Here is a 25975-nt window from a genome sequence, read left to right as displayed (position 1 = left end):
GGCTGCCTCAGACATGCCCTGTAGCTCATCCTTTACCGCCTACCCCTGTGGCCCTCCCAGGGGCCCCCTCTACTCTGGCCTAGCAGAATAGCCCACCCCTCCCTCCACTGCTCCCCCACTGCCCTGTGGCTTTCTCTCTCAGAGCCATTGGCACTGCTCATGCTCACAGTAGCAATTTATCAAGGCATTTCTCTGGGAGGGTAGGATTGTCAGCTGCATTTTACAGGTGAGACCAACGAGGCTGAGAGAAGTGACAAGGCTTCTTCAGGTCCCATAGTTAGCAGCAGGCAGAGTCAGGGCTCAAACTGAGGCCTGTTTGAGCCCCAAGCCCACGGTATAGGCCCTATGCTGCTAACTTCTGTGCTCTCAGGATAGGGCCGGGGCCCCAGAGGATGACATCACTTGCACAAGGTTGCACAGCTAGTAACTGCAAAGTGAAGGTTTGCTCATTAACTCATGCATGGGTGATGAAGGGGATCCACGGCCGGGATGCAGCTGTCCCTATAGGTCTGTTGGAGCACCAGCTGGAGGGCTGTCCAGCAGTCCACGGGCTGGCACCAGCTTTGCTCCATACATGTGGCCCTCCCTAGCACCCCCTCCGCCACCTACCGTGCCCCAGAACCTAGAGCCACTCCGACACGTAGTCCTGGGAGAGGGGCAGGAGGCTGGGACTCACCACGACCACAGGCAGACATCCTGCTGACATGGATCCCTTCTCAGGACTGGTTCTGGGTCTGGCGGAATGCCAGCCCCAGCACTGGCTCTGGGAGCGGACACGTGGGACAGTTTCCTGGAAGCTGGGGGGAGAGGGGCGGGGGTTGGCTCCAGAGGGAGTCCCTTGGTCAGGTCTGGCATGCCAGAAGGGGCCAGCTTGGAGGCTGCCTGGGCCTTCGGGAGGGTCTGGAGAGTCCCTGTGGTCCAGAAGCAGGAGGGGAGGGGAGAGGAGGGAAAGAGACCATCAGTCACATGCATCTGTCTACACCACATTACAATTCAAGAAAGCCCTTTATATGGCACTAGCACAGGAATTTATTAATTCATTCACTCACTCATTTGTTCATTCATTCTCATACTCATTCACTTATTCATTTCTCCCCTCTCTCCTGGCCTCCTCCCTTTTCTCCTTCACCAAACACCCATTAGACACCCCATGTGTGCGACATCCTAAGTGATGCTTGGGCGGTGGTTTCAAATAAAACAAGGCATCATCACTGTCCTCTAGCAACTCACTGTAAACCAGTCATCATAGTTAAGGGTGATCTTCTCCACTCTACACCATTTTACAGATGGGGACACTGAGGCACATCGAGGCTAAGGTCTGCCAGTGAGTAAATGACAGCTCAGAATCCAGCCTATATCATTGGGCAGCAGGCTGAGGCTGTATTCCCCACAGCACATGATGGGGTTTTACTTTCCTGCCAGCGCAGTCATGAACCTGTGCTGATCACGTTCAGATGATACAGGGGCCCCATTTGCCCAAAAGTCATTGTGTGGCCCCGCCTCTAGGCCACGGCCCGTGGAGCCTCTGCCCTGGCAGGGCTGGGTGGGTAGGCCAGGTGCCCTGTTTGTGCAGGAGGGGCTCTCCTTTGTTCACCCCTTTCCCTCCTTATAGGACAAATCATCTGAGAGCCCCCCAGATTAACTTTCTTCTTTTTTCCTCTCTTGTGTCTTCCCTGACTCTAGGGAGACGAGGGACCCATGGGACCACCAGGGGCCCCTGGCTTGGAGGTGAGTGTCGCTGGCCTGGGGGAGGCGGGCTTTGTTAGAGCTGAGGCAGCTGTGGGCGAGCAGAGCAGCATTGTGTTGGTGCTGCCTTACAGAAGTCATCGGGGAGGACAAGGAGCCATGGGGCCAGCCAGGGAGAAGACTAGAACAGCCCCAGAGGAGAGAGGCAAGAAGCAGCAAATTGGCTGACATGCCCTGCACTTATTTTGTGTTGGGTGCCTTTAGCCCGTTTTTTCCTTTGATTTTCCCATGAGAGAGACACGACTTTCTTAGTTTCATTAGAGTTTCATTAGAGAGGAGGAAAATGAGGCTCAAAGAGTGAGGGTGGGCTTAGCCCAATATCTCACAGGCAGGAGGTGGGGATGCCCTGCCTGTAACTTAAGCCGGAACACTCTCTACTGCTCCCAGTCCCACCTGCATAAACCCCCAACAACTGCCTAAACCAGCGGTTCTTGAATTTCTTGGTCAGGACCTCTTTACACTCTTAAAAAATTATTAAGGACCTCAAAGTGCTTTTGCTTATATGGGTTATAGCTATTGGTACTTACCATATTTGTAATTAAAACTGAGAAATTTAAAAAATATTTTTTCATGAATTCATTTTAAAATAATAATAAGCTATTTCATGTTAACGCAAATAATATCATTCTGAAAAATAGCCATAGTTTCCAAAGCAAAATAATTCAGTGAAAATAGTGGCTTTTTTTTTTTTTTTAACACCATTTTTGCAAATCTCTTTAATGTCTGGCTTAATAGAAGACAGCTGGGTTCTCACATCTGCTTCTTCATTCTGTCTGTTGTGATATCACACATCCTGTAGCTTCTGGAAACCTCCACTTAAATGCTCATGAGAGGACAGTGGCAAAGGCAAATGACATTTTAGTATTATTATGAGAATAGTTTTGACCTCATGAGCTCCTGAATGAGCCTCAAGGATACCCAAGGGTCCCCAGAGCACACTTTGCTGTCGGTGGTGCCCTTTATACTCTGTCAAACCCCCTCCTTCCCCTCACACCTTGAAAGCAGGTATCATCATCCCCATTTACAAATGAGGAGACCAGTGCAGGGAGGGGACTTTCCTGAGCTCACACAGCTAGAGCCCCCCTCTGTACCCCTAACACAGCTGGCTGCCTGGTGGCATTGTGGTCCTTTTCTGCCCATGGCTACCCTGGGCCAGGTCCTTGGAGCCCCTGGGACTCCAGCTATGTTGTACCCACCCAGCTCCTCCCACTCTTTCTCTCTGTTGCAGGGTCAACTTGGCAGGAAGGGCTTTCCTGGGAGGCCTGGCCCAGATGGCTTGAAGGTGAGTGCACCTGGGGATGGATGCTGGGTTTAAGCCAGAGGAGGCTGGGCTGGGCAGAGGGTGAGAGAGTGCCTGAGGAAGACAAGAGAGGGAGCCAACACATGAGGGCCCCAGGACAAGGTCCAAGTCTCATGGCCAGTTGTGAAAAGGGGGGAAAGGGCCTTGCTTTATCACAAAGTATTGGTAACAGAGAAAAAATGGATGTGGCCGGAATGTCCAACAGTGACTCCTATGTTCAAGCAATGGGATATAACACAGGCACCAAAGATGGCCTTATGGAATATCCAGAAGACAAGATGGGGAGATGTCTGTGTGTAGTGGGCAGTCAGGAGCAGAGCAGGCTATAAAACTGGAAAAAAAAAACCCGTTGCCGTTGAGTCCATTCCAACTTATAGTGACCCCATAGGACAGAGTAGAGCTGCCCCGTAGAACGTTTTCAAGAAGCACCTGGTGGATTCAAACTGTCGACCTTTTTGTTAGCAGCTGTAGCACTTAACCACTGCGCCACCAGGGTTTCCCTAAAACAAGAAGGTCACGGTTATATAACGGGAAGGTAAGGAGCCATTTTGGCACAGTGGTTAAGCACTTGGCTGTTAACTGAAAGGTCAGTGGTTGAAACCCAGGCGCAGCACCACAGGAGAAAGATGTGGCAGTCTGCTTCCATAAAGATTACAACCTTGGAAACCCTATGGGGCAGTTCTGCTCTGTCCTGTAGGGTCACTCTGAGTCCGAATCAACTCGACGGTGGTGGGCTTGGCTTTGGTTAAAGGTGAGTCTGTTGCAGGGCTGAGTGGCATTGTGTCCCTCTATGCACAGAGCAGGCTGAGATGTTGATGGATGGGATTATAGGAGATTTTAATTTTCTTCTCTGGGCCTCTATATTTTCCCCACTGTACACAGTAAATACATATTACCTTTTTAAAATTATTTTATTGTGGTAAAAATATATATATATATATATATATAATGATATTTGCCAATTCAGCATTTTTTACATGTACAATTCAGTGACATTGATTACATTTATCGTGTGGCCCAACAATCACTACTATCTGCTTCCAAATTATTCTGCCAAAATGTATTAATTTGGTTAATAGTCTTTTTTTTTTTATGTTATGAAAAGAAAACTGACTTGGGGTGGGAGAAGGATAATCCTCAACACACAGGCAACTTCACTTAATGGTTTTCCAAGGACCCCCCTTGGTGGATCCCTGCCTGGGCGGGAATTGTTGGGCCACGTTTACAGATGGGCAAACCCCCAGAGGGTTAAAGAGCTGGAGGAGCCCAGGTCTCCTGATCCCCTAGTTCAGAGCTCTGTTCCTCTCCCCTCAGGGGAAGCTGCCCACCTGTTGGTCCTGGCCCCACTAGTTTTCGTGAGTTTGAGGTCTGGGAAAGGAGTTTGTGGGAAGGCTGACATGGACTGACCGGGATTGCTATGAGCCACATCCATTTCTGAGCCAAAGGGTTGTGGAAAACTCCCTGCTGGTCCAGCCGTGCCCTGCCCTCTGAGGTCTCAGCCTTGTTCCCTCAGGCACCAGCTGGGTTTCTGTGGCAGGAACAGTGACAAGGCAGGGTGGATTTATCCCATTGCCTTATCCAGTTCACACTGATTCGGTTACACTGGACCCTGCACCTCATTTCCAGAGTCTTCAGGGATCAGAGGAGTAGCCTTCTCCCCTCCTGGCTGCCTGAATACACAGAAGCCACCCCTGCATGGGATGGAGCTGATAGACAAGGCTGAGATAGGCCCCTGGGTGTGAGAGCTAGAAATAGCCTCGGACACATGAGGCTGATCTCCTCGTGTTATAGCTGGGGAGGCTGAGCCCAGCCAGGGCAGAGACAGACTCATGAAGTTCACCACAAGAGCTGGTGGCAGAGCTCAGGTGGGTTGGGGTCTTGGGCTCCCCAGTTCCCTGCTTTTCCTGTGGCAGAGCGGCATAGTGCAGTGGGAATGGGAATTAAAATCAGGCAGACCAAGGGCCAAATCTAGCCCTACCCCTAGTTTGCTATATGACCTTGGGCAGACCACTTTACCTCTTTGGGCCTCAGCTTTCACCTCCCCAAAATGCAGTGGGTTAATAAGGGCCCAAATGACATATAAACATCAGGGTGTGCAGTAATCTGCCATGGGTCACTCAGGGAATGGGTAACTAAGCTCAGCCTTGGGACCAGAGGTTCTGTCCAAGTGTCCCTTTGTCCCTGCTTTTTGTTTGGGGTCTCCAAGGCCAGACATTGGTCATGAAGTTCCTGAGCCATCCCCACCAAAGGAACAAAGCCAATAGCTTGGAGAATTCCCCAAGAGGTCTAGACTCCCACCTCCCATCCCAAGTGACCCCCCCTCTTTGTTTCTTTGCAGGGAGAGCCAGGGAATCCCGGGCGGCCTGGGCCCGTGGGTGAGCAGGTAAGTCTCTGAACATTATGGCTCCATTTATTGAGCATTTACTGTGTGCGAAGCCCTGTGCTAAGCACTCTACATGCAGCACCCCATTTAATTCTCATAACAGTGCTCCAGGTAGGTCCGCTTGTCCTCCCCCCTTCGTTGATGTGCACCCTGAGTCTCAGAGAGGTGAAGTCACTGAATGAGAAAGCCATTCCCTGAGTCCTGGCTCTGCGCGGACGTTTTCTGTGCATTTACTCAGTGAGGTTACATGATTTCGCTCCCAGAGCTTTAAAGCTGGAAGAGCCCTGAACGATCAGGGCATGTGCTCCCCTCAGTGTACAGATGGGGAAGTTGAAGATCAGAGAAGTAAAACCGCTTGCCAGGAGCTCTTGGTCCAGGCATCCCTAAATTATAAAGAAAATGAAATTCAAACCAGCCGCTCTGGCCAGTGCAAAACCAGGCCAAGGTCTGGAGAGAAGAGGTTGCAACTGGCCATTAAAGAGGAGGATTGAGGTCACCATCTTCAATTATCAAAGTGCTGGGGCCCTGGGTGCTGGATGGAGGCAGATCTGAGTGCTGGGGAGACTGACAGCTTCAGTCCTTTTTCCCAGGCCCTGGTGCCTCCTGAAAGCTTGACCTCTGGGCTTGGAGGATGGAAGGGGGCACTTTCTCCCACTCCGATAATGAAGAGTCTGACTCCCACTCACTCCAGAACCCTAGAGGGGACTGCCTCAGGCAGGAAGAAGGGTGATACCGGGGGCCCAGAAGAATTTGGCTGTGCTGAGAAGCACCATTGATGGTGTGAGAGTCGTACAGGATGGGCTTCCTCACCAGGCCTGAAACATCTGTTGGTGGGAAGAAAGAAAGAAAGGCAGGGGGAGGCTCAGAGTTTTGAAGTCTTTCCAATGTCACTTGAGCACGTTCTGTGGGAAGCCCAGGAGTTGGAAAGGCTGCTGCAACCTGGGTATATTTCCTGATTGGAAAAGGAAAGGCAATACCATCAGCAAATTAAATTTCATAGTTATGGTGACAGTAGGGCCCTGGGGAAATGGATGCTCAGAATCCTAGAATATTAGGACACAAAGGGTCTCTGTTGTTGTTGTTTATAGGTGCTGTCGAGTCGGTTCCGACTCATGGCTACCCTGTGTACAGTAGAACAAAACGTTGCCCGATTCTGTGCCATCCTCACAACAGTAGGTATGTTTGAGCCCATTATGGCAGCCACTGTGTCAATCCATCTTATTGAGAGTCTTCCTCCTTTTTGCTGACCCTCTACTTTACCAAGCATAATGTCATTCTCCAGGGATTGGTCCCTCCTGATAACATGTCCAAAGTAAGCAAGACAAAGTCTCACCATCCTTGCTTCTAAGGAGCATTTTGGCTGTACTTCTTTCGAGACAGATTTGTTTGTTCTTCTGGCAGTCCATGGTGTATTCAATATTCTGCACCAAAGGATCCCTGGGAGTTACTTTATCCAGGGGCTTCTAACTTCTTTTTGTGCTTTGGAACCCTTTGAAGCCCATGGATACCTTTTCAGAATAGAGTTCTTAAATGTATAAAATAAAAAACAAAGGATTACCAAGGGTATTAATTATATTGAAATATAATTGTGAAACTGTATTAAAATGCTATATATGCATATATATGCTTCTTTACTAATACATTAAATAATGGTATCTAGCAGCAGGTCTTCACCATGTGTCTGTCGGTTTTGTCGTACTGTGGTGGTTTCTGTGTTGCTGTAATGCTGGAAGCTATGCCACTGGTATTTCAATACCAGCAAGGTCACTCATGGTGGACAGGTTTCAGCAGAGCTTCCAGACTAAGACTGGGAAGAAGGACCTGGCTATCTAATTCTGAAAAAATTGGCCAGTGAAAACCTCATGGATAGCAGCAGAACATTGTCTGATATAGTGCCAGAAGATGAGCCCTTCAGGTTGGAAGACATTCAAAATATGACCAGGGAAGAGCTGCCTCCTCAAAGTAGAGTCATCTTAATGATGTGGATGGAATAAAACTTTCAAGACCTTCATTTGCTGATGTGGCACGACTCAAAATGAGAAACAGCTGCAAACATCATTAATAATCAGAATGTGGAATTTACAAAGTATGAATCAAGGAAAATTAGAAGTTGTCAAAATTAAAATGGAACACTTGAAGATCAATATCCTAGGTGTTAGTGAGCTTAAATGGACTGACACTGGCCACTCTGAATCAGACAATCATACGGTCCACTATGCCGGAAATGATAAATTGAAGAGAAATGGCATCATGTTCATCATCAAAAAGAACATTTCAAGATCTATTCTGAAATACAGTGCTGTGAGTAATAGGATAATACCCATACACCTACAAGGAAGACCAGTAATATGACTATTATTCAAATTTATGCACCAACCACTAATGCCAAACATGAATAAATTGAAGATTTTTACCAACTTTTGCAATCTGAAATTGATCAAACATTCAATCAAGATGCATTGGTCTGGTGAGGAGTGAGCTTCTTGGATCAGGTGGACACTTGAAACTATGTTGGCGTCTCCTCCCTGGAGGGGAGGTGAGAGGGTAGAGGGGCTTAGAAGCTGAGGAAATGGACACGAAAAGAGAGAGTGGAGGGAGGGAGCGGGCTGTCTCATTAGGGGGAGAGCAATTGGGAGTATGTAAGTTTTTGTATGAGAGACTGACTTGATTTGTAAACTTTCACTTAAAGCACAATAAAATTTTTTTTAAAAAAAATGCATTGGTAATTACTGTTGATTGGAATGCAAAAGTTGGAAACAAAGAAGAAAGATCAGTAGCTGGAAAATATGGTCTTGGTGATAGAAACAACACCAGAGATCTCCTGGTAGAATTTTGCAAGACTAACGACTTACTCATTGTAAATACCTTTTACAACAACATAAATGGCGACTGTACACATGGATCTCGTCAGATGGAATACACAGAAATCAAATCGACTACATCTGTGGAAAAAGATGGTAGAGAAGCTCGATATCATCCGTCAGAACAGTGCCTGGGGCCAGCTGTGGAACAGACCATCAATTGCTCATATTCAAGTGCAAGTTGAAGCTGAAAAAAATTAAAACAAGTCTACGAGAGCCAAAGGTGGACCTTGAATATATCCCACCTGAATTTAGAGATCATCTCAAGGATAGATTTGACACATTGAACACTAATGACCGAAGACTAGACAAATTGGAATGACATCAAGGACATCAGATATGAAGAAAGCAAACAATCATTTAAAAGACAGAAAAAAGAAAGAAAGAAAGAAAAAAGATCAAAATGGATGTGAGGAGAGACTCTGAAACCTACTCTTGAACACAGAGTAGTTAGAGCAAAAGGAAGAAATGGTGAAGAAAAAGACTTGAACAGAAGGTTTCAAATGGTGACTTGAGAAGATAAAGTATTCTAATGAAATGACCTGGAGTTAGAGAACCGAAAGGGAAGAACACACCCAATATTTCTCAAGCTGAAAGAACTGAAGAAAAAGAATTAAAGCCTCGAGTTGCAAGGATTCTGTGGCAAAATGTTGAATGATGCAGGAAGCATCAAAAGAAGATGGAGGGAATACACAGAGTCACTGTACCAAAAAGAACTGATCAATGTTCAGCCGTGTCAGAAGGCAGTGCATGATGAAGAACTGATGGTACTGAAGGGCAAAGTTCAAGCCGCACTGAAGGCATTGGTGAAAAACAAGGCTTTGGGAATTGACGGAATACCAATTAAGATGTTTCAACAAACAAAAGCAACACTAGAAGTGCTCACTTGTCTATGCCAAGACATCTGGAAGACAGCTACCTGCCCAACCAACTGCAAGAGATCCATATATGTGCCCATTCCAAAGAAAGGTGATCCAAAGGAATGCGGAAATTATTGAACAAAATCATTAATATCATATGCAAGTATAATTTTTTGCTGAAGATCATTCAAAAGAAGTTGCAGCAGTACATCAACAGAGAGCTGCCAGAAATTCAAGCTGGATTCAGAAGAGGATGTGGAACGAGGGATATCATTGCTGATGTCAGATGAATCTTGCCTGAAAGCAGAGAATACCAGAAAGATGTTTACCTGTGTTTTATTGACTATGCAAAGACATTTAGTTGTGTGGATCATAACAAATTATAGATAGCATTGTGAAAATGAGGATTCCAGAACACTTAATTGTGTTCATGTGTAACCTGTAATAGATCAAGAGGCAGTTGTTCAGACAGAACAAGGGAATACTGCGTTATTTAAAATCAGGAAAGTCGTGGGTCAGGGTTGTATCATTTCACCATACTTATTCAGTCTGTATGCTGGACTATATGAAGAAGAATGTGGCGTCAGGATTGGAGGAAGACTAACAACTTGTGACATGCAGATGACACAACCTTGCTTTCGGAAAGGGAGGAGGACTTGAAGCAATTACTGATGAAGATCAAAGACTACAGCCTTCAGTATGGATTATACCTCAGTATATATAAAAAAAAAAAAAAAATCCTCACAACGAGACCAATAAGCAACATCATGATTAATGGAGAAAATATTGAAGTTGTTAAGGATTTCATTTTACTTGGATCCATAATCAACACCCATGGGAGCAGCAGTCAAAAAATCAAATGACACATCGCATTGGGCAAATCTGCTGCAAAAGACCTCTTGAAAGCGTTAAAAAGCAAAGATCTCACCTTGAGGACTAAGCCGCGCCTGACCCAAGCCGTGGTATTTTCAATTGCATCAGATGCATGTGAAATCTGGACAGTGAGTAAGGAAGACCAAAGAAGAATTGATGCATGTGAATTATGGTGTTGGCGAAGAATATTGAATATACCATGGAATTCCAGAAGAATGAACAAATCTGTTTTGGAAGAAGTACAGCCAAAATGCTTCCTAGAAGCAAGGATGGCGAGACTTGGTCTCATGTACTTTGGACATGTTATCAGCAGGGACCAGACCTTGGAGAAGGACATCATGCTTGGTAAGGTAGAGGGTCAGCAAAAAAAAGAAAGACCCTCAACAAGGTGGCTTTACACAGTGGCTGCAACAATGGGCTCAAACACAGCAATGATTGTGAGAATAGTGCTCGACTTGGCAGTGTTTTGTTCTGTTGTACGTAGTGTTGCTATGAGTCAGAACTGACTAAATGGCACCTAGCAACAGCAACAAGCAGCGAGTCTAATAACTACCTTATTTTAAAGAGGCAGTGATCCTTAATGATACATTTTGTGATCTCTGCAGCAATGATTGCAATGTGACATGTAAATATCTGTGACAAGGTTACAAGTACTGATAATACTATTGTGGTTTGTTGCCTACACTCACAGTTGAATAACACGCTAAATTTCAATTAGAGGTTAGTGAAATTAAAAGTCGTTGTTTTCTAATTAAAGTTCACAGACACCCAAAATTCCTGCCAAGGGGATTTCCATAGGCCCCAGGGAAGAACCCCCAGATTCTAGTCCACACTGGCCACCTGAAGTTATGGAGAGCAAGCTTGATCAAGATGACTAAGCTGGGTAGTGGCAAAGGTAGAACCAGGAGTGTCAGCAGAGCCCCGACTTGGTCTCCAGAGCCCACAGCTAGCTGCCCAGCCAGTGTGGACTATAGCAAGAAACAGAGACCCATCTAAGTTGCCAGACAGAACTGGAGCCCTGTGGCTGCTACAAGGCCTGTTGGCTTGCCGTGTTGGCCCTTCTCATGGCCCTCTCCCCATGTGGTCACAGGGAAGGGGCAGCAATTTCCTGTTCATGGCCAAACCATGGCAGAGGACAGACCCCTAGGAAAGAGATGCAAAGCTCAATGCCATAGGACCTCCTTATAGTAATAACAGCTACATTTATTGGACACCTGTTGCATACCAGGCTCTGTGCCCAACATTTTATGAACTGTTGTGTGCAATTCCCCCCAACAACCCTATGGCAGTGGGTATTTTGCAAATTAGAAAACGGAGGCTCTGAGAAGTTACGTAACTTACTCAAGATCACACAGGTGGTAACTGTCAGAATCAAGACCGACACTTAGGTCTCTGGGTTCCCAAGACCATGCTCTCCACTTGCCCATTACCCATTGCTGTCGAGTCAATTCTGATGCATAGTGACCCTGTAGGATACAGTAGAACTGCCCCGTGGGGTTTTCAGAAAGCAACGGGTGGGTTTGACCTGCTGACCTTTTGGTTAGCAACTGAGCTCTTAACCACAATGCCACCAGGGCCCCACCTGCCCATTAAAAAAAAAAAACAAAAACCCAGCCCTATTGCCATCGAGTCAATTCCAATTCATAGCAAACCTATAGGGCAGAGCTGAACTGTCCCATAGGGTTTCCAAGGAGTAGATGGTGGATTCAAACTGCCAACCTTGTGGTGAGTAGCTGTAACTCTTTACCGCTGTGCCACCAGGGAACTCTTTAACTTCCTCAAACCCTCGCATTTATCTAAGAGCTAGTGGGAGCACAGGCTGCTTGGTGGGCCCTGTCCTAGGTGCTGGCGATACAAGATGGTTTCGAGTCTTGGGCCCTCAAGAAGCTCTGTCCAGCAGGAAAGCCAGGCATACGGACACTTAACCCTGAGAAGTCTAGTTCCCACAAAGATCCGTGACCGTCGTGGTCTCAGTTGCACTGCCTGTGCCTAGCAGAATGTTCTATGTGAGAAAGAAGGGCGAGAGAGAGACACTGTCATAGGAAACAACGGCTCTGTGTCTGTGGTCAACGTGAGGGCCCAGCCAGCCTCCTCTCCTAAATCGGGACTCAGATCCTGCCTGTGCAATGCTTGCTGCAGGTACCATGCCAGCCCCAAAGGAGCTAACCATGCCCATAACAGCTTTCAGAACCACCCCTCCGCCTGCCCTGCCAGGTGGAAGTCCTGGGCCTCGGCCTGGGCTCCACCCACAGGAGGCCCGCCAGGATGTTCCGGGACAGTGCCCCAGGGCGGTCCCAGTGTTGGGGGTGGGGAACGGGGCACTTACTGTATGGCCCTTATTCATTAGGGTCCTGTTTGGCTTCTTGTTTGAGGTTTATGACCTGCCTGCCTTCCAGGACCTAATAACTCATAAATTTAAAGTAGCTATGAAATTTCTGTTTCTCTGAGCCAGTCAGGCAGGGGCCTCTTGACAGAGCGATTTTTATTCCCTTCATTTGGCTTTTTCTAAGTCTGACTGCTCCCTTGTGGGGAGCTTGGCCCACTGTCTTAACCCCGTGCCCTTTTAATATAAATTTAGGGTGGGATTGGAGGGAACTAACATTTATGGAGTACCTGGCTATGCCATGCATTACCTTGAATCCTCCAAAGAAGCCCCAGAAGTAGGGACCTTCGTCTTCCCCTATTCTGCAGGTAAGGTTCCGAGAGGCTCTGAGATTTTCCCATGGTTCCCAAGCTGAAGATGGCATGACAATGACATAGTAAAGTGCCAGGCAAAGGGCTTGGCACATAGTAAGTGCTCAATAATTGCAGCCACACTGTTAACATTGCTAACGTTGCCAGCATCTTGAAAATGTTCTAATTTATTATTTTAAATTAAGTTATTCCAAAAGTCAAACAGTTGGCTATTCTCTGTCACATATGTATTAGCCGTGACCTTATGACTTGTACTGTACCCCTCACCCCTCATACGTAACCTCCGAAGGGTCTCTGGGCCCAGGGAGCCAGGGGCAGGCACAGGACCCCCCACGTACAGCGATGGTGCCAGGGTGCCAGGAAGATCTGTGCCCTGTGCACAGCCACAGGCTTTGGAGGCCTCAGGGTGGAGGGGAAGGTGTACAGGCTTTGGAGCCAGACAGAGTGGAGTTGAAATCCCAGGCAGCAGCAGCACAGGCAAGCATGGTCCTGGCCTCTGTTACTACTTTAAAACTGTCTTTTGGATTCCAAAGTATCAGGAATACTTTGGAATTGGTTGGTGTCCCCTCGCCTTAGCTGACTGACAGGTGGGCCGGCGTTACCTCCTGGGCCTATGACTTATGACCTGTTTCCATTCACGCCCAAGGTCCTGCTCTTCTCTGGCCAGATTTTGGGGACTAGAGGTAGATTTTATGGGAAAATTCTACTCATCTCTCAGTCTTTCCTTAATTCTCCTAGCAGCTCTTGGCTGCAAATCTGTATTCCCCCAAAGCCACTTCTGTTCCCTTGAACCACACAAGAACCCCTTCTGTGTTTTCCTTAGCAGAGATGAGACAGGGCCTGGGGCCCCTGACATCTGGGCTTGCCTTCCTGGGTGACTTCTCTAGACTTTTCACCCTCGCTGTGTGTGTGCACATTTGCCGACTCAGGAAGACACAGCAGGCTTACAGCCACCTGGGAGAAACCCCTGGAACACAGAAGCAACTTAGCACCCAGTGAAGTTAAAAAGAGCAAAAGGAACCACAGTGCGTGTGTGTGTGTGTGTATGTGTGTATGTGCGTGTCCTTTCAGAAAGAGGAGAGAAAGCATTTCAGAAGACAGGAAAAGGCCTCACTTCCCAGATTTCAATCAGGTCTCTTGGCGGAGGCTCTTAAGCTATTTCTATCCCAGCCGGCGGGTTTGTTTCTCTCTTTGAAACATCCCCAAGGCCCCAAAAGATGGGGACAGATTTCTCACAGGCAGACTTCTTCCCAGCACAGCTTAAATGCTATCCTCCGCCCCCACCCTCTCCGAACGTGGCTGCCTCCCAGCCTGCTCCTGGCACGAGAAGAATGTGTGGTGCTCCCAGGGATGCTGGCAGCCGCCCCACCACTTGGCTCCAAAATCAGAACCATCTGGTGGAGTGAGGGAAGTGAGCTTGGTGCCCAGAGAGAGGCAAGCTCTCTGCAGTGGCAGCCCCATGCCGGCTGGATTACCAAGCGCGAGGCGGGGGACACTAGGGGAATCGAGGTTTAGAGGAAGAAAAATGCAGGCGAATTGCCTTTACAGCTCAGCACATCCCTGAATTCACACTGTTTTCCCTTTCCCTTGCCTCCATGAATGTTTCTCATAGGGACTGCTGGGATTCATTGGTCTGGTCGGGGAGCCGGGAATCATGGGAGAAAAGGTAAATTGTGCGGAGGTTAAATAAATAAACAAATAGAGCTTGTGTTTTGAAATGTTTAAAAGGTGAAAGGGGGCAGGTGGCTTGAGGGTGACAGAGGGCTCTCCCCTGGCCTCTCTCCTCGCTGTCTGGACATTCCAGGCTCTCAAAGACCATTTTCCCCTTTCCCAGCATCCCCTGGGGCTCCTGCCCTGCCCTCCTGTCTCCACCCTCAAGCACAGTTAGACTCTTATTTGATGACCAGCTAATGCATGTGTTCTGGCCTCCTTAGGGCCACCCACTGGCACTGCTCAGAGGTGGGCAGCAGGGAGGGAGGCAAGGCTTTATCTTTTCAGAAAAGGAGCACCTTTCCTGAGGTTGCCTTGTTAATCCCTTCAGCAGCTCCATTTTACAGATGAGAAAAACTGAGGCTCAAATAGAGGAGTTAACTTGCTCTAAGTCACCCAGATACTAAGTGGTAGAGCTGGGATATGAACCAGGTTCCATACCAGAGGCCACACTTTGCCCACGAAGTCATTCTGCTTCACGTTGGCTCCCAGTTCAAAAACAGCCTTTGACTTCCCGGCTCCCACTCTGGGCCCTGGATGGTAAGTGCTTTCCTCTGAAGGGGCTCATCTGATTCCCAGAGCAGGCCCTCTGGGAGAGCCGATATTATTTCCATTGAAGAGATGGAGAAGCAGGTCCAGAGAGAGGAAGCAGCCATACAAGCATGGCACCATCTCTGTTGGCAAGCTAATCTTGTGCCTCAATCCTCATTGCTCGCTAAGTCCCATGCCTTATGGCCTTCTTCTTCTTTTGTATTTTGAAATAATTAGAGATTCACAGGAAGTTGCAAAAATGAGTACGGAGAGGTCTCACGTACCCTTCACCCAGTTTCCCCCAATGGTAACATCTTACATAACTATCGTACCCTATCAACACCAACTCTGGCCTTCTTTTGTTGCTCAAATGTTCCACGTCCCTCCTCGCCTCCCAACCATTGCCCATACTGTTCCTTTGGCCAGGAACATTCTTCCCACCCACCCACCCCCCTTTTTCCCTGGATAACTCTTAATTGTCCTTCAGCTCAGTTCAAGCAACACTTCCCTGCGCCCAGGTGGGTCAATTCCCTCTATATTAATGCCTTGGCACCATGACCCCACTCCCTCACTGCTCTGGCCCTTGGTAGTACTTTGTCTTTGTTCTGGTGGTTCTTGTCTGTCTCCCCACTATGCTCTATCCTCTCTGTGGGAGGAGGGTCTGTCTATTTCTGCTCACCATTTTATCTTCAGGGCCTGGAATATAGTTCCAGGAACATAGTAAATGCTCAATAAATGTTTGCTGGATGTGTGGATACAAAAAACAGGGCCTCCCCAAAACAAAGCCAGGATTGGAACCCAGGGTTCCTATCTCCTGGCTGTAGCTCTGTCTGCTACACCCACCATCTCTGCCCAGTCTCCAAGTGGGTCGGTCAAAAGGGACTGAGTCATGTCTCCAATTCTGCAGTGTCTCATCTAAGTTTGGGCAGGGGGGTGGGGCAGGCAAGGAAATGCCATCTGCTGCCATATCTGCCTCAGCCAGCCCAGCCCAGGAGATGCCAGGCCTAATGAGGACCACATGATATGGGCCAGGATCAAAGGGGACAATGTAATTAGTGCATCCTTAATCAGGACCGTCTTTGCCCCAGGAAGACCCACTGTGTGGCACGCTGCCATGGATGGGAAGGCCACCCAGGGCTTGCCAGAGGTCTTGGCTTCTGCTGAGTGAAATCACAGATCCCCACCCACCCTCATCACCACCCTGAGTGATGCAGTATGAGGTGGGCGGGGACTCTGTAAACCTTGGGCAAGTCCCTGTCCTTCTTGGGCCTCTGGAAGGCCCCTCTACACCCGCCCCCACAGAGCCACCCCATAGCCATGACTCCTTGAATTCCTGTCTCTATCACAGGGTGACCGGGGCATGATGGGACCCCCAGGCGCACCTGGACCCAAGGGGTCGATGGTAAGGAGTAAGTCTGCATCCTCTTGCTCTCTCCTGTCGCAGCCTCGGCAAGAGCTCTGCTCCCCTCTGCCTGCCTGTGCCTGCCCTGGACATTTGGGATGATCTGCTCCTTCCTCCCAGGACCTGCCTGCTGCCCTCCTAGACTGAAGGAGGAAGAGGCACCTTCCACAGCCGACTCCTCCTTTTCCTTCTCTCTTGGTAGGGTCACCCTGGAACATCAGGCAGTGTTGGGTTCCCCGGAGAGCCTGGACCCCCGGTAAGCAATGCCTTCTGTCTTAGTTACCTAGTGCTGCTTTAACAGAAATACCTCCAGTGGGTGGCTGTAAAGAGCAGAAATTTATTTTCTCAGAGTTCTGGAAGCTAAAAGTCCAATTCAGGGTCTTGGCCTTTCAGTTCCTTCCTTGTGGGTATCCTTAGGCATTCTTTGGTTCCTTGGCAATTCTCACATGGCTTCTGTCTTCCTCCGTGTGTGTGTCTCTGTCTAATCTGCTCTTTTTATAACTCAGAAGTGATTAGATTTAGAACCCCCCCTACTCAAGTATGATCTAATTAATATAACAAAGCAAACAGGATTACATACACAGGTACTGGGGTTAGGATTCCAACACATATTTTGGGGGGACAATTCAATCCATAACATTCCTTGTGGTCCTTGAGCTCAAACCCACTGTCACGTCAGGGTAAGGAGTCTAGGCCTGAGAGTCAGACCTGAGTTTGAATGCCAGCTCTTCCACTCCCTGGCTGTATCATCCAGGGCAGATCATGTAACTTCTCTGAGCCAAACTCTTGCTCATCTGAAAAATTGAGAAAATCAGCATAGTGTGATCATGTGGGTTAAATGGAACAGTGCGGCTAACATGCCTTGCACATAGCAGTGTTCGTTACCCAGGAGCATCTTGGTCACTAGCACCATTATTGATTTGGTTCATTCACTCACTCGGTAAATTCTGACTGTCTAGCATGTGCCTGGGGCAGCTCTAGAGTCTGGAGATGTAGCAGCGAACAAGCTAGAAGACAGCCTCTCCCCTCTTGGAGTTTATATTCCTGGTATGGTGGGGGGCGTGGGGTGCAGGTTGGGGTGGGGGAGAGATAGCCCAAATAAATAAGTAACACCTGCTATGGCAGAGCAGGGAAGAAGGTGGGAAGTGCTGGGGACAAATGGGTTGAGGGTCAGAGCCGAGGGACAGCAGGGATCTTGGGCTTCCGGTGTGAATGAGGAAACATGGATCTTCCTGAGGACCTCAGGGCAGAGTGGCAGGTGAGGCTGGGGACAGGGAGGGGCCTAGCCAGGAACACTGAGATTCTGGGCCACCTTCACTCCCTTGAGCCTGGAGTGTGATGTAGATGGTGGGGAGAGGCTGCTCTTATTTGGTTGTGCTCTCCAGCTGGTGGAGGATGGAGACTGGGGAAGGGCACTCACTTCAGCCGAGGTGGAGGAGGAGACAGTGGAAAGGGTATGTGTGGGGGAACCAGCCAGGGGAGGCACAGGTCTGGGGCAGGGTTAGGGGGTGATGGGAGCTCATGGGGGTCTGATGGAGGGAACAGGAGCTATTGATGGTTTGAATCCACGGAAGTTCACAGAGACCAATAGTCTGTACCAACTGGGGAAGCTGGGTCAGCTCAGTTCGTGAATTTTCCTGCACACCTACTATGTGCTGGGCATATGTTTGTCTCTGAAGGTGCAGAAATGATAAGAAATAGATCTTCCTCTTTAGAGTCTCACTGTTGAGTGGGGGAGTCAGATATGCTCTGTCACCCATTAGCAGACCTTTATTGAGTGCCTAGGCTTAGCACTTGGCTGCTAAGCAAAAGGTCAGTGGTTCAAACCCACTAGCCACTCTGCAGAAGAAAGATTTAGCAGTCTGCTTCGGTAAAGATTACAGCCTTAGGAACCCCATGGGACAGTTCTACCCTATCCTGTGTGGTTGCTATGAGTCAGAATTGACTTGACAACAGTGGGTTTGGGTTAGATTGGGAACACAAGTAACCACCATCCAAATAAGGAGGTACTCAGCACTAAGAGGGCTGTCAAGCACCCCACTATTTTGAAGGCCTGTCCACCCCCACAAAGGTGAGCTGGAATGTTCTTATGGTGCAGAGATTGGATCAGAAGCCAGCACTCTGGGTTCCCAATGACATGTTCTTCCCTCTGTTCATGAGGGGAAGCCACATCTGGCCTGGAACTGGGCGGAGGGGTTGGAGACTTGGAGGTGGGACTGTTGGAAACAGAAAGTGGGACCAGCATGGCTATCTGGAGTGCCCAACTTGGAATCCAGAGCTCCAGCCCATTTAGCCAAAAGCTGCTATCCAGCCCCCTCCCTAGTATTCCCAGGAATCTGAGCACCGTGGCCCAGCACATGCACCTGGAGATGGATGACTGAAGCCCATCAGGGTGGGCTGTGCCAGACTAAAGCCAGGTACAAGGATGCTTGGAGTCCATCATCACATTCCAGCTCCTGGGCCCAGGTGCTCAGCTTCCCTGGGCCTCAATCTTCCCATCTGTCCAGTGGGAGGAGGAAGGACTAGAAAAGAGTCATGGAGACAAAACGGAAGACCAGTGGGAGATGTGGAAACTGGAAGTGGGAATGCCCTGATCAGCACTTAGAAGGAAAGTCCTGTGAAATCCCTCCCTAATGAAGGCTTGCTGTGGCTCCACTGACCCCCCAATTCCTCGGTCACAGGATATTTCAGCTAAATATAGACTTCTGTTTCTGATAGGCCTGAACCAAGCTGAGACAATTCTCAGCACCTCCTTTCTGGCTCTCACTGCGTGGCCTCGAGAGTCCCTTCTCAGATGGCTTCAGTGACTGCGTGGCCTCGAGAGTCCCTTCTCAGATGGCTTCAGTGTTTCCATGTATTTAATGGATTAGTATGGACTTAGTGAAATCAGTCACTTGCTGCTTTCAGATCTCAAGATTGCACTGACCCCCCCGCCCCACCTCATTGTTGACTATTGATCAGAGGGGCTGACCCTTGGATATCTTGGGGTTCCTCCTGGCCAGCCAGCTGCCTTTGTGCCCCTGAGGGAACAGGACAGCACAGAAGTGCAGAAAACCAACTTCAAAATCAGACATGCGTGGGTTCAAATCCTGACTCCTGCATTTACTAGCTGTGTGATTGTTGTCAACACTCAGTTTCTAGCATCATACTATCTTCATTATGAGATTGTTGTGAGAAATAAATGATATAGTGCATGATGTAAGGCTTAGCAAACTACCTCCATATACTAAGTGCTTAATGGATGGCGTAGTGGTTAAGAGCTTGGCTGCTAACCAAAAGGCTGGCAGTTCAAATCCACCAGGCACGCCCTGGAAACCCTATGGGGCAATTCTACTCTGTCCTTTAGGGTCACTATGAGTTGGAATCAACTCAATGGCAATGGGTATTTGTTAGATATGATAATTGCCACTATTATTAGTAAGACTATTAAAGTGACATTTAAACTGTTGATACCTTTCACATCTGATTGGCATTTTCCCACTTTTCAAATCACATTAACTTCCATGTTCTTCTGAAACCCACTGAGGTCAGCCAAAATCATTCTCCCCATTATTTGGGGAGGAGGGGAGACTGAAGCTCTGGGACCTGCCCAGGACCGCCCAGTGACCAGAGCTGGGTCTGGCATCCAAATTTCTGGACTCCTCCCTCTTTGAGATAGCCAATTGCTACTCTTTACTGAGAGCCTTCCACATTATCTTCCCAGCAACTCTAGGAGATTGGGACCCTTCTTATTCCCATTTTATAGATGATGAAACTGAGGCCCAAAGAGTTTAACTGTCTCATCCAAGGACACACAATTAGTAAGTGGCAGAGCTGGGATTTGAACCAGGGTCTCTGGGGCTACCACCTGCTCTTTTAAGCCCTCTGCTCTGCTGACTCTGAGTAGACACTTGGCTTCTGAAAGTTCCCAGTAACGCATTGCCTGCCTTCTGTGGTCTGAGATCGCTCTAGAAAATGATCCGTTCTCACCTAGTCTTCGTGTTCTCCACCATTCAGGAGTCAGATTGGGCCAAGCTGGGGTCCACACCCTGCTGAGCTCTGCCGACAAGAGATTGGGCTGGGACCCAGCCCTCACCCCAGTCCCTCGGCAGCAGCTGTCAGGGGGTCTGTCAAGTCATGGAGGCTGTGTCTGTACCCCTTGAGGCTGTAAAGAGAGAGAAATGGCAGCGGCTAGTGTTTTTTCTGAGGCCTCCAAATGGGGCTAGGCCTCTCCCTGGTATTTGGAGGGGGACGAGGACACCTCTCCCTTGTAAAAGGAGCATGCCCAGTCAGAGAATCGCCGCCACTGAGCTGGGAGGCCCCGAAGCTGTCACAGGGGTCCTGGTGGGCCTGTGGGATAGAGCCACTGCTCATCATATAGAACTGGTCTGGAAGCAAAGGGAGAGAAATTAGACAGCGAGGCAGCCTGCTTCCTCTGTCTGCCATCCTTCTCTTCCTCTCTACTCTTCCCTTCATTTGTTCATGTTTATTGGTTCATTCAGCAGATTCTTAAATACTTGCCATATGTCTGTCCTGGGCCAGGTGCTAAGAATTCACAGAAGAACAAAACCATCCCCATTGTCTCTTTCTTTGCTCCTCTTCTTGTTGTTCTTTCATCAAACCAAGGTAATGGGACACCTTCTGTGGGCTAGGCTCATTCCCTTCTCTTTGCCTCCCCCTCCCACTTCTCTGCTGGTTTCATTCCTTCCCTCCTTTTTCTTGATCATCCCTCACGGGGGTAGGCTTCACCTCCCCACTCCCCACCCCAGGCTCATCACAACTTTGTCTTCTAGGTTCTTCCTCCTCAGGGCTCTTTTCGCCTTGTGCCTTAGTCATCTAGTTCTCCTATAACAGAAATACCACACGTGGGTGGCTTTAACAAAGAGGAATTTATTCTCTCACTGTCTAGTAGGCTATAAGTCCAAATTCAGGGTGTTGACTCCAAGGGAAGGCTTTCTCTCTCTGTTGGCTCTGGAGAAAGGTCCTTGTCATCAATCTTCCCTTGGTCTGGGAGTATCTCAGTACAGGAACCTCAGGTCCAAAGGACTTGCTCTGCTCCTGGCACTGCTTTCTTGGTGGTATCATGTCCCCCTGTCTCTCTGTTTGCTTCTCTCTTTCATATCTCAAAGAGATTTGCTGAAGACACTATCTAATCTTGTATATCTCATCAATATAACTGCCACTAATCCATCTCATTTCATTATAGTGGTAGGATTTACAACATACAGGGAAATCACATAAAATGGTGGACAGTCACACAATACCAGGACTCATGGCCCAGCTAAGTTGACAGATATTTTGGGGGGACAAAATTCAATCCATGACACCCTCCCTGGTAGAGCTTTCTGGGTACCTTTAAGGCTATATTTGGGTCAGGGTGGAGTGAGGGACAGAATTTCAATTTTCATATTCTCCTTGCTGATGGGGGAGAAAAGGGAAGTAGGAATTTGTCAGGAATGTCATTTCGAGATGAAGAAGAGGGAAATGGCTCATCCAAGAAGCTTTCCCCACTACCCAGCTTCCCAGGAAAGGTTGAGGCCCACTCCCATCTACCCCAGGGCATTGACGCATGCCTAGTGCTTCCTCTACAGCCCAGGGTTGCGGTGTATCAGCCACTTCTCCCAATAGGCTAGGTGCCAAGTCCTGCAATATGGAGGCTGCTAGGGCCGAGGTGGGGATAGCTCCTGAGCAACACGTGTCTGGGACTGAAGACTTCAAGCTTTGCCCCCAAGCTCCTAGCCCCCAGCATCACACTCACTCCTTGAAAGGGGGCTTCTCTAAACTCCTTCTCACCCCACAGGGCCCTCCAGGATCTCGAGGCCCACCAGGCATGAGGGGAGCCAAGGGACGCCGGGTAAGTCGTGCCCAGCCCCCCAGCGGCTGACACTGGCACGGACACACTTGAAATGGAGCCACTTGCCCGAGGCCATCTTCTGGTCCTTGCCCCCAGCCCAGATCTGAGATCTGTGATTTCACAGCACCAGGCAGGGTTGCAGGACCCATCCATCTTTCCAGCCCATTTATGAGCATCGAACCTTGCTATCCAGTGGGCACAATGGGCTCTCTGGTACCTGTGCTTTGTTTATTCACTTGTTCATTCATTCTTTCATTAGTACCTACTGTGTGCCACACACTGTTGTAGGCACTGCAGATACTATAGAGAATAGGACAGGCATGACCCCTGCCTGCCCTCATGACCCAATCAAGCTGGTCAGTCAGTCAACTTAGCAGAGATATAGTAGAGCATCATCAGCACTTTGATGGTGGAAGCACAGGCAGCTTGGGAGCTGAGAGGAGGCACCTCACCTGGGCAGGGTATCAGGGAAGCTTCCAGAAGATGGTGATGCTTGAGCTGATGCCAGGTTCCAGGCAGGAGAGAAGCCCTAAGGTGAGAGAGCATATGGGTGTTTAGGGCCCACCAGTTGTTCAACAGAGGGACAGAGAGGTATGAAGCTGAGACAGAGAGGTCAAGCCAGGCAGAGCCTCAGAAGCCACAGATAGACCTATTAGCTCTGCTCCAAGGGTAGTGGGGAGCCATAGGGTGTTTTAAGCAAGACCTGATCTGAGCAGAGAGTCCTTGAGTAGTGCAAACGGTTAAGTGCTCGGCTACTGAGTGAAAGGCTGGTGGTTGATATCCACCCAGAGGCTCCTTGGAAGAAAGGCCTGGCAATCTACTTCTGAAAAGTCAGCCACTGAAGACCCATGGAGCACAGTTCCACTCTGACACACATGTGGTTACCATGAGTCAGAATCGACTCCACATCAACTGGTTTTTGGTTTTTTTTTTGGAGGGTTTTTTTTTTGGTCTGAGCATGGTGGCCAGGGATAATCACTAGCATTTACTATGTACCAAAGGTTCCCTGGTGGCACAATGGTTAAGTGCTCAGCTGCCAACAGAAAAGTCGGCGGCTTAAACCCACCAGCCACTCCATGGGAGAAAAGACCTGGTGATCTGCTTCAGTAAAGATTACAGCCTAGAAAACCCTATGGGGCAGTTCTACTCTGCCCTATATGGTCTCTGTGAGTTGGAATTGGCTAGACGGCACCCAGCAACTATGTATCTAGCAACTATGTATTCATCACATGCCGTAACTGGTTTTATCTTAACACTACTCTGTAGATGCTATTCTTATCCCCATTTTACAGATGAGGAAACTGAGACATAAAGAGGTGAAGTTACCTACCCCAGGTTATACAGCTAGAAAGTGGCGGGAGTTGGGATTTGAACCCAGGGAATCTGGCTCTTTTGCATACTGAACCCAGCCTTGTTTTCAGTGGGGCTGGGAAGGCTGATGTAGTGGTTTTCTGCCCCCCACTTGTGTACAGGTACAGCCTTGTCGTAAGGAGGAACGAGATGTCACAGGTAGAGCAGGCAGCCTACGCTCGATATCCAAGCTCTATGCGTGGGATCTGTGATTATTATTCACCTCTTGGCTGAATTTCAAGTGGTTTTTAAAATTCCCCCTGAACCAGATGGCCTGAGCAGGCTGGGGTGAGGGGAGCTTAAGAGGCATTCCTCTGGGCCTGTGGGGCCCCTCCCTGGCTGAGGCCCACAGGGCAGCCAGGTTCCACCCTGACCAGGTGTACGTTTCCTCCCGCTCCAGGAAGCCCAAGAAGCTGGAGGGTGAGCTGCTGCAGCCCTGACCCCTGTCCCCACCCCAGACTCAAGGGTCAGGCCTTCCTCTGACTGACCGATCATCCCCCCTCAACCTGTCTCCACCACCCCTTCCCAGCAGGGGTTTGAAGAATGGATCGCCTGCTTGAAGAAAGCCAGGCTCCCAATCACATCAAAGTCTCTGGGGCTGGGAGTGGGGGCAGAGGTCAGGAAATCCAGCCTCCTACCCCCGCTGTGTTTGGCAGGAAGGCAAAGCCTGTGCGATTGGACCCCCGGACTCCCTGCCTAAAGGGGCCACTTCACGGAGGGGGCAACTGAGGTGGGGGCTGAGAAGCACCCACTGTGCCCATGAATGAGCTCGATTCTGGACAAGTCCCTGTGTAGTTCCTGGCTTGCCCTGTGAGCCTTGCTGCTCTCTGGGCCTCAGTTTCCTCACATGTGCCGGGGACGGGGGAACGGACTCAGAAGTCTGTGGCAGGGCTCTGCCTGCTTCTCTGCCCATGTATGAGCTAGGCCCTGATGGTCACCCCGTTCTTCTGGGAAAAATGAGCACTAAGAGCTTGAGGCCTAGAGAAGGATGGGGCCTCTGACTTTGGCCCTCGGTGGGGGTTGGGGGGGCTGCTGACTAGGGACTGGGCCCACTGGCCCCAGTTGCAAGTGTGGACTCTGGGATCAGACAGTCCTGGGTGCAAGTCTCAGCCTCCACAGTTACCAGCTGTGGGCGCTCAGGCTGGTTTCTTAACCTCTCTGAGGCTTTTTTCTGTTTTATGGGTGATGTTAATTCCTCCTGCAGGGATGTAAGGATTCTGAAACGACTCTGCTCCTGTGAGTAGGGGTTAGAGCTCAGCAGAGGGCCTCCTATTTGACCTTGGACAGCTGACTTTCCCCCTAAGCCTCTGGTTCTTCCCCTGTGAAATGGGTCATAACAGAACAGACCTGTTGTCAGATGCTCCTGGGGATATAATCACTTAAGGAGTGCCTTGCACACAGTAGATGCCTGCTAGGGTATCAGCATACAGCAGGTGTTCAGCCTGTGTGTGTTCCCTCTGCTTCTTCTGCCCCTTTATCTTGAGAGCTGTGGTCAGCCGGATTTTCTGTCCCTTAGTTGACTCCTCCTGCTAAGCCTGGCCCGGGCCTGACTGGCAGGCAGCCCTGGCCTTGACTGCAAACGTCTTCCTCAGGGAGCAGATACAGGACAGTGGCTCCCCAGAGGGGTGGGCCAGCCTCTGTTCACTGGGGAAGAAGGGGGCAGGACTGAGGACTTCAGGCGATCCACAGAGTAGCCCAAGGCAAGATGTTGGGTATGCGTCCGCCCTCGCCGCTCTGCCTGCACTTGGAGCTGGAAGAATGGTCTTGTTTCCCCCAAGCCAGGCCCAGCGTCTCCCTGAGCTCATGGGTGTTCCCAGGGGACAGTGGAGTCTCCCAGAAAACAGGGATTTTAGAGATGGTCTTCCCCAACACCCTGCCCCTCTCTGCAGCCTTCTGGCAGGCTCCTCTAGGCCCTGATCTCCACACTCGCTGTGACAGGGGACTCAATCCCATCTGATAAACAGTGACAGGTCGTGATAATAAAAGAATGGGCAGCAGCAGACTTGGGTTCAAATTCTAGCTCCTTCATTTACTAGCCATTTGACCATGAGCAAGCTCACCTGTGTCCTGAGCCTCTTTCCTTATTTGGAAAATGACCATAATAACTTTAACTATTTTTGCTGCTGTTGCTGTTATTATTATTACTATTAATATACATCGTATAAACTTCTCCAGAACAACTTTGATTCCTAGGATAAACAGGGTGCTCAGAGCTACCCTTTTCCAGAGAGGTCTATCCTCAGCTAGAGACAGAGGCCAGCAGCCAGAGACCCTCTCGAAGGTGGGCCCGGCTGCCTACCCGTCAGCTTAGTCTCTGTCCTGACTCCTGTGACCTGGAACCCCCCATCCTAGTCCATCTCCACCAGGCCTGGTCACCATTTAATACCAGGTCACCATTCAATACTCTGAATCAAGGGTGTTAAGTCTAACGC

General features: G+C 49.2%; 1 protein-coding gene across 1 annotated transcript in view; it reads left to right on the top strand.

The window, feature by feature from the left end:
- The window catches only part of COL27A1 (collagen type XXVII alpha 1 chain), a 160178-nt gene that overhangs the window by 79060 nt on the left and 55143 nt on the right, over positions 1–25975 (top strand). Inside the window, exons 22-28 of the mRNA XM_023545013.2 lie at positions 1684–1728; positions 2975–3028; positions 5385–5429; positions 14330–14383; positions 16307–16360; positions 16563–16616; positions 22140–22193. Coding sequence (XP_023400781.2) covers positions 1684–1728; positions 2975–3028; positions 5385–5429; positions 14330–14383; positions 16307–16360; positions 16563–16616; positions 22140–22193 — 360 coding nt within the window. The remainder of the gene's footprint in view (positions 1–1683; positions 1729–2974; positions 3029–5384; positions 5430–14329; positions 14384–16306; positions 16361–16562; positions 16617–22139; positions 22194–25975) is intronic.

Source organism: Loxodonta africana, chromosome 9 (genome assembly GCF_030014295.1).
Source record: "Loxodonta africana isolate mLoxAfr1 chromosome 9, mLoxAfr1.hap2, whole genome shotgun sequence".
Taxonomy (NCBI): Eukaryota; Metazoa; Chordata; class Mammalia; order Proboscidea; family Elephantidae; genus Loxodonta; species Loxodonta africana.
This window is presented reverse-complemented; position numbering and strand designations above follow the sequence as displayed.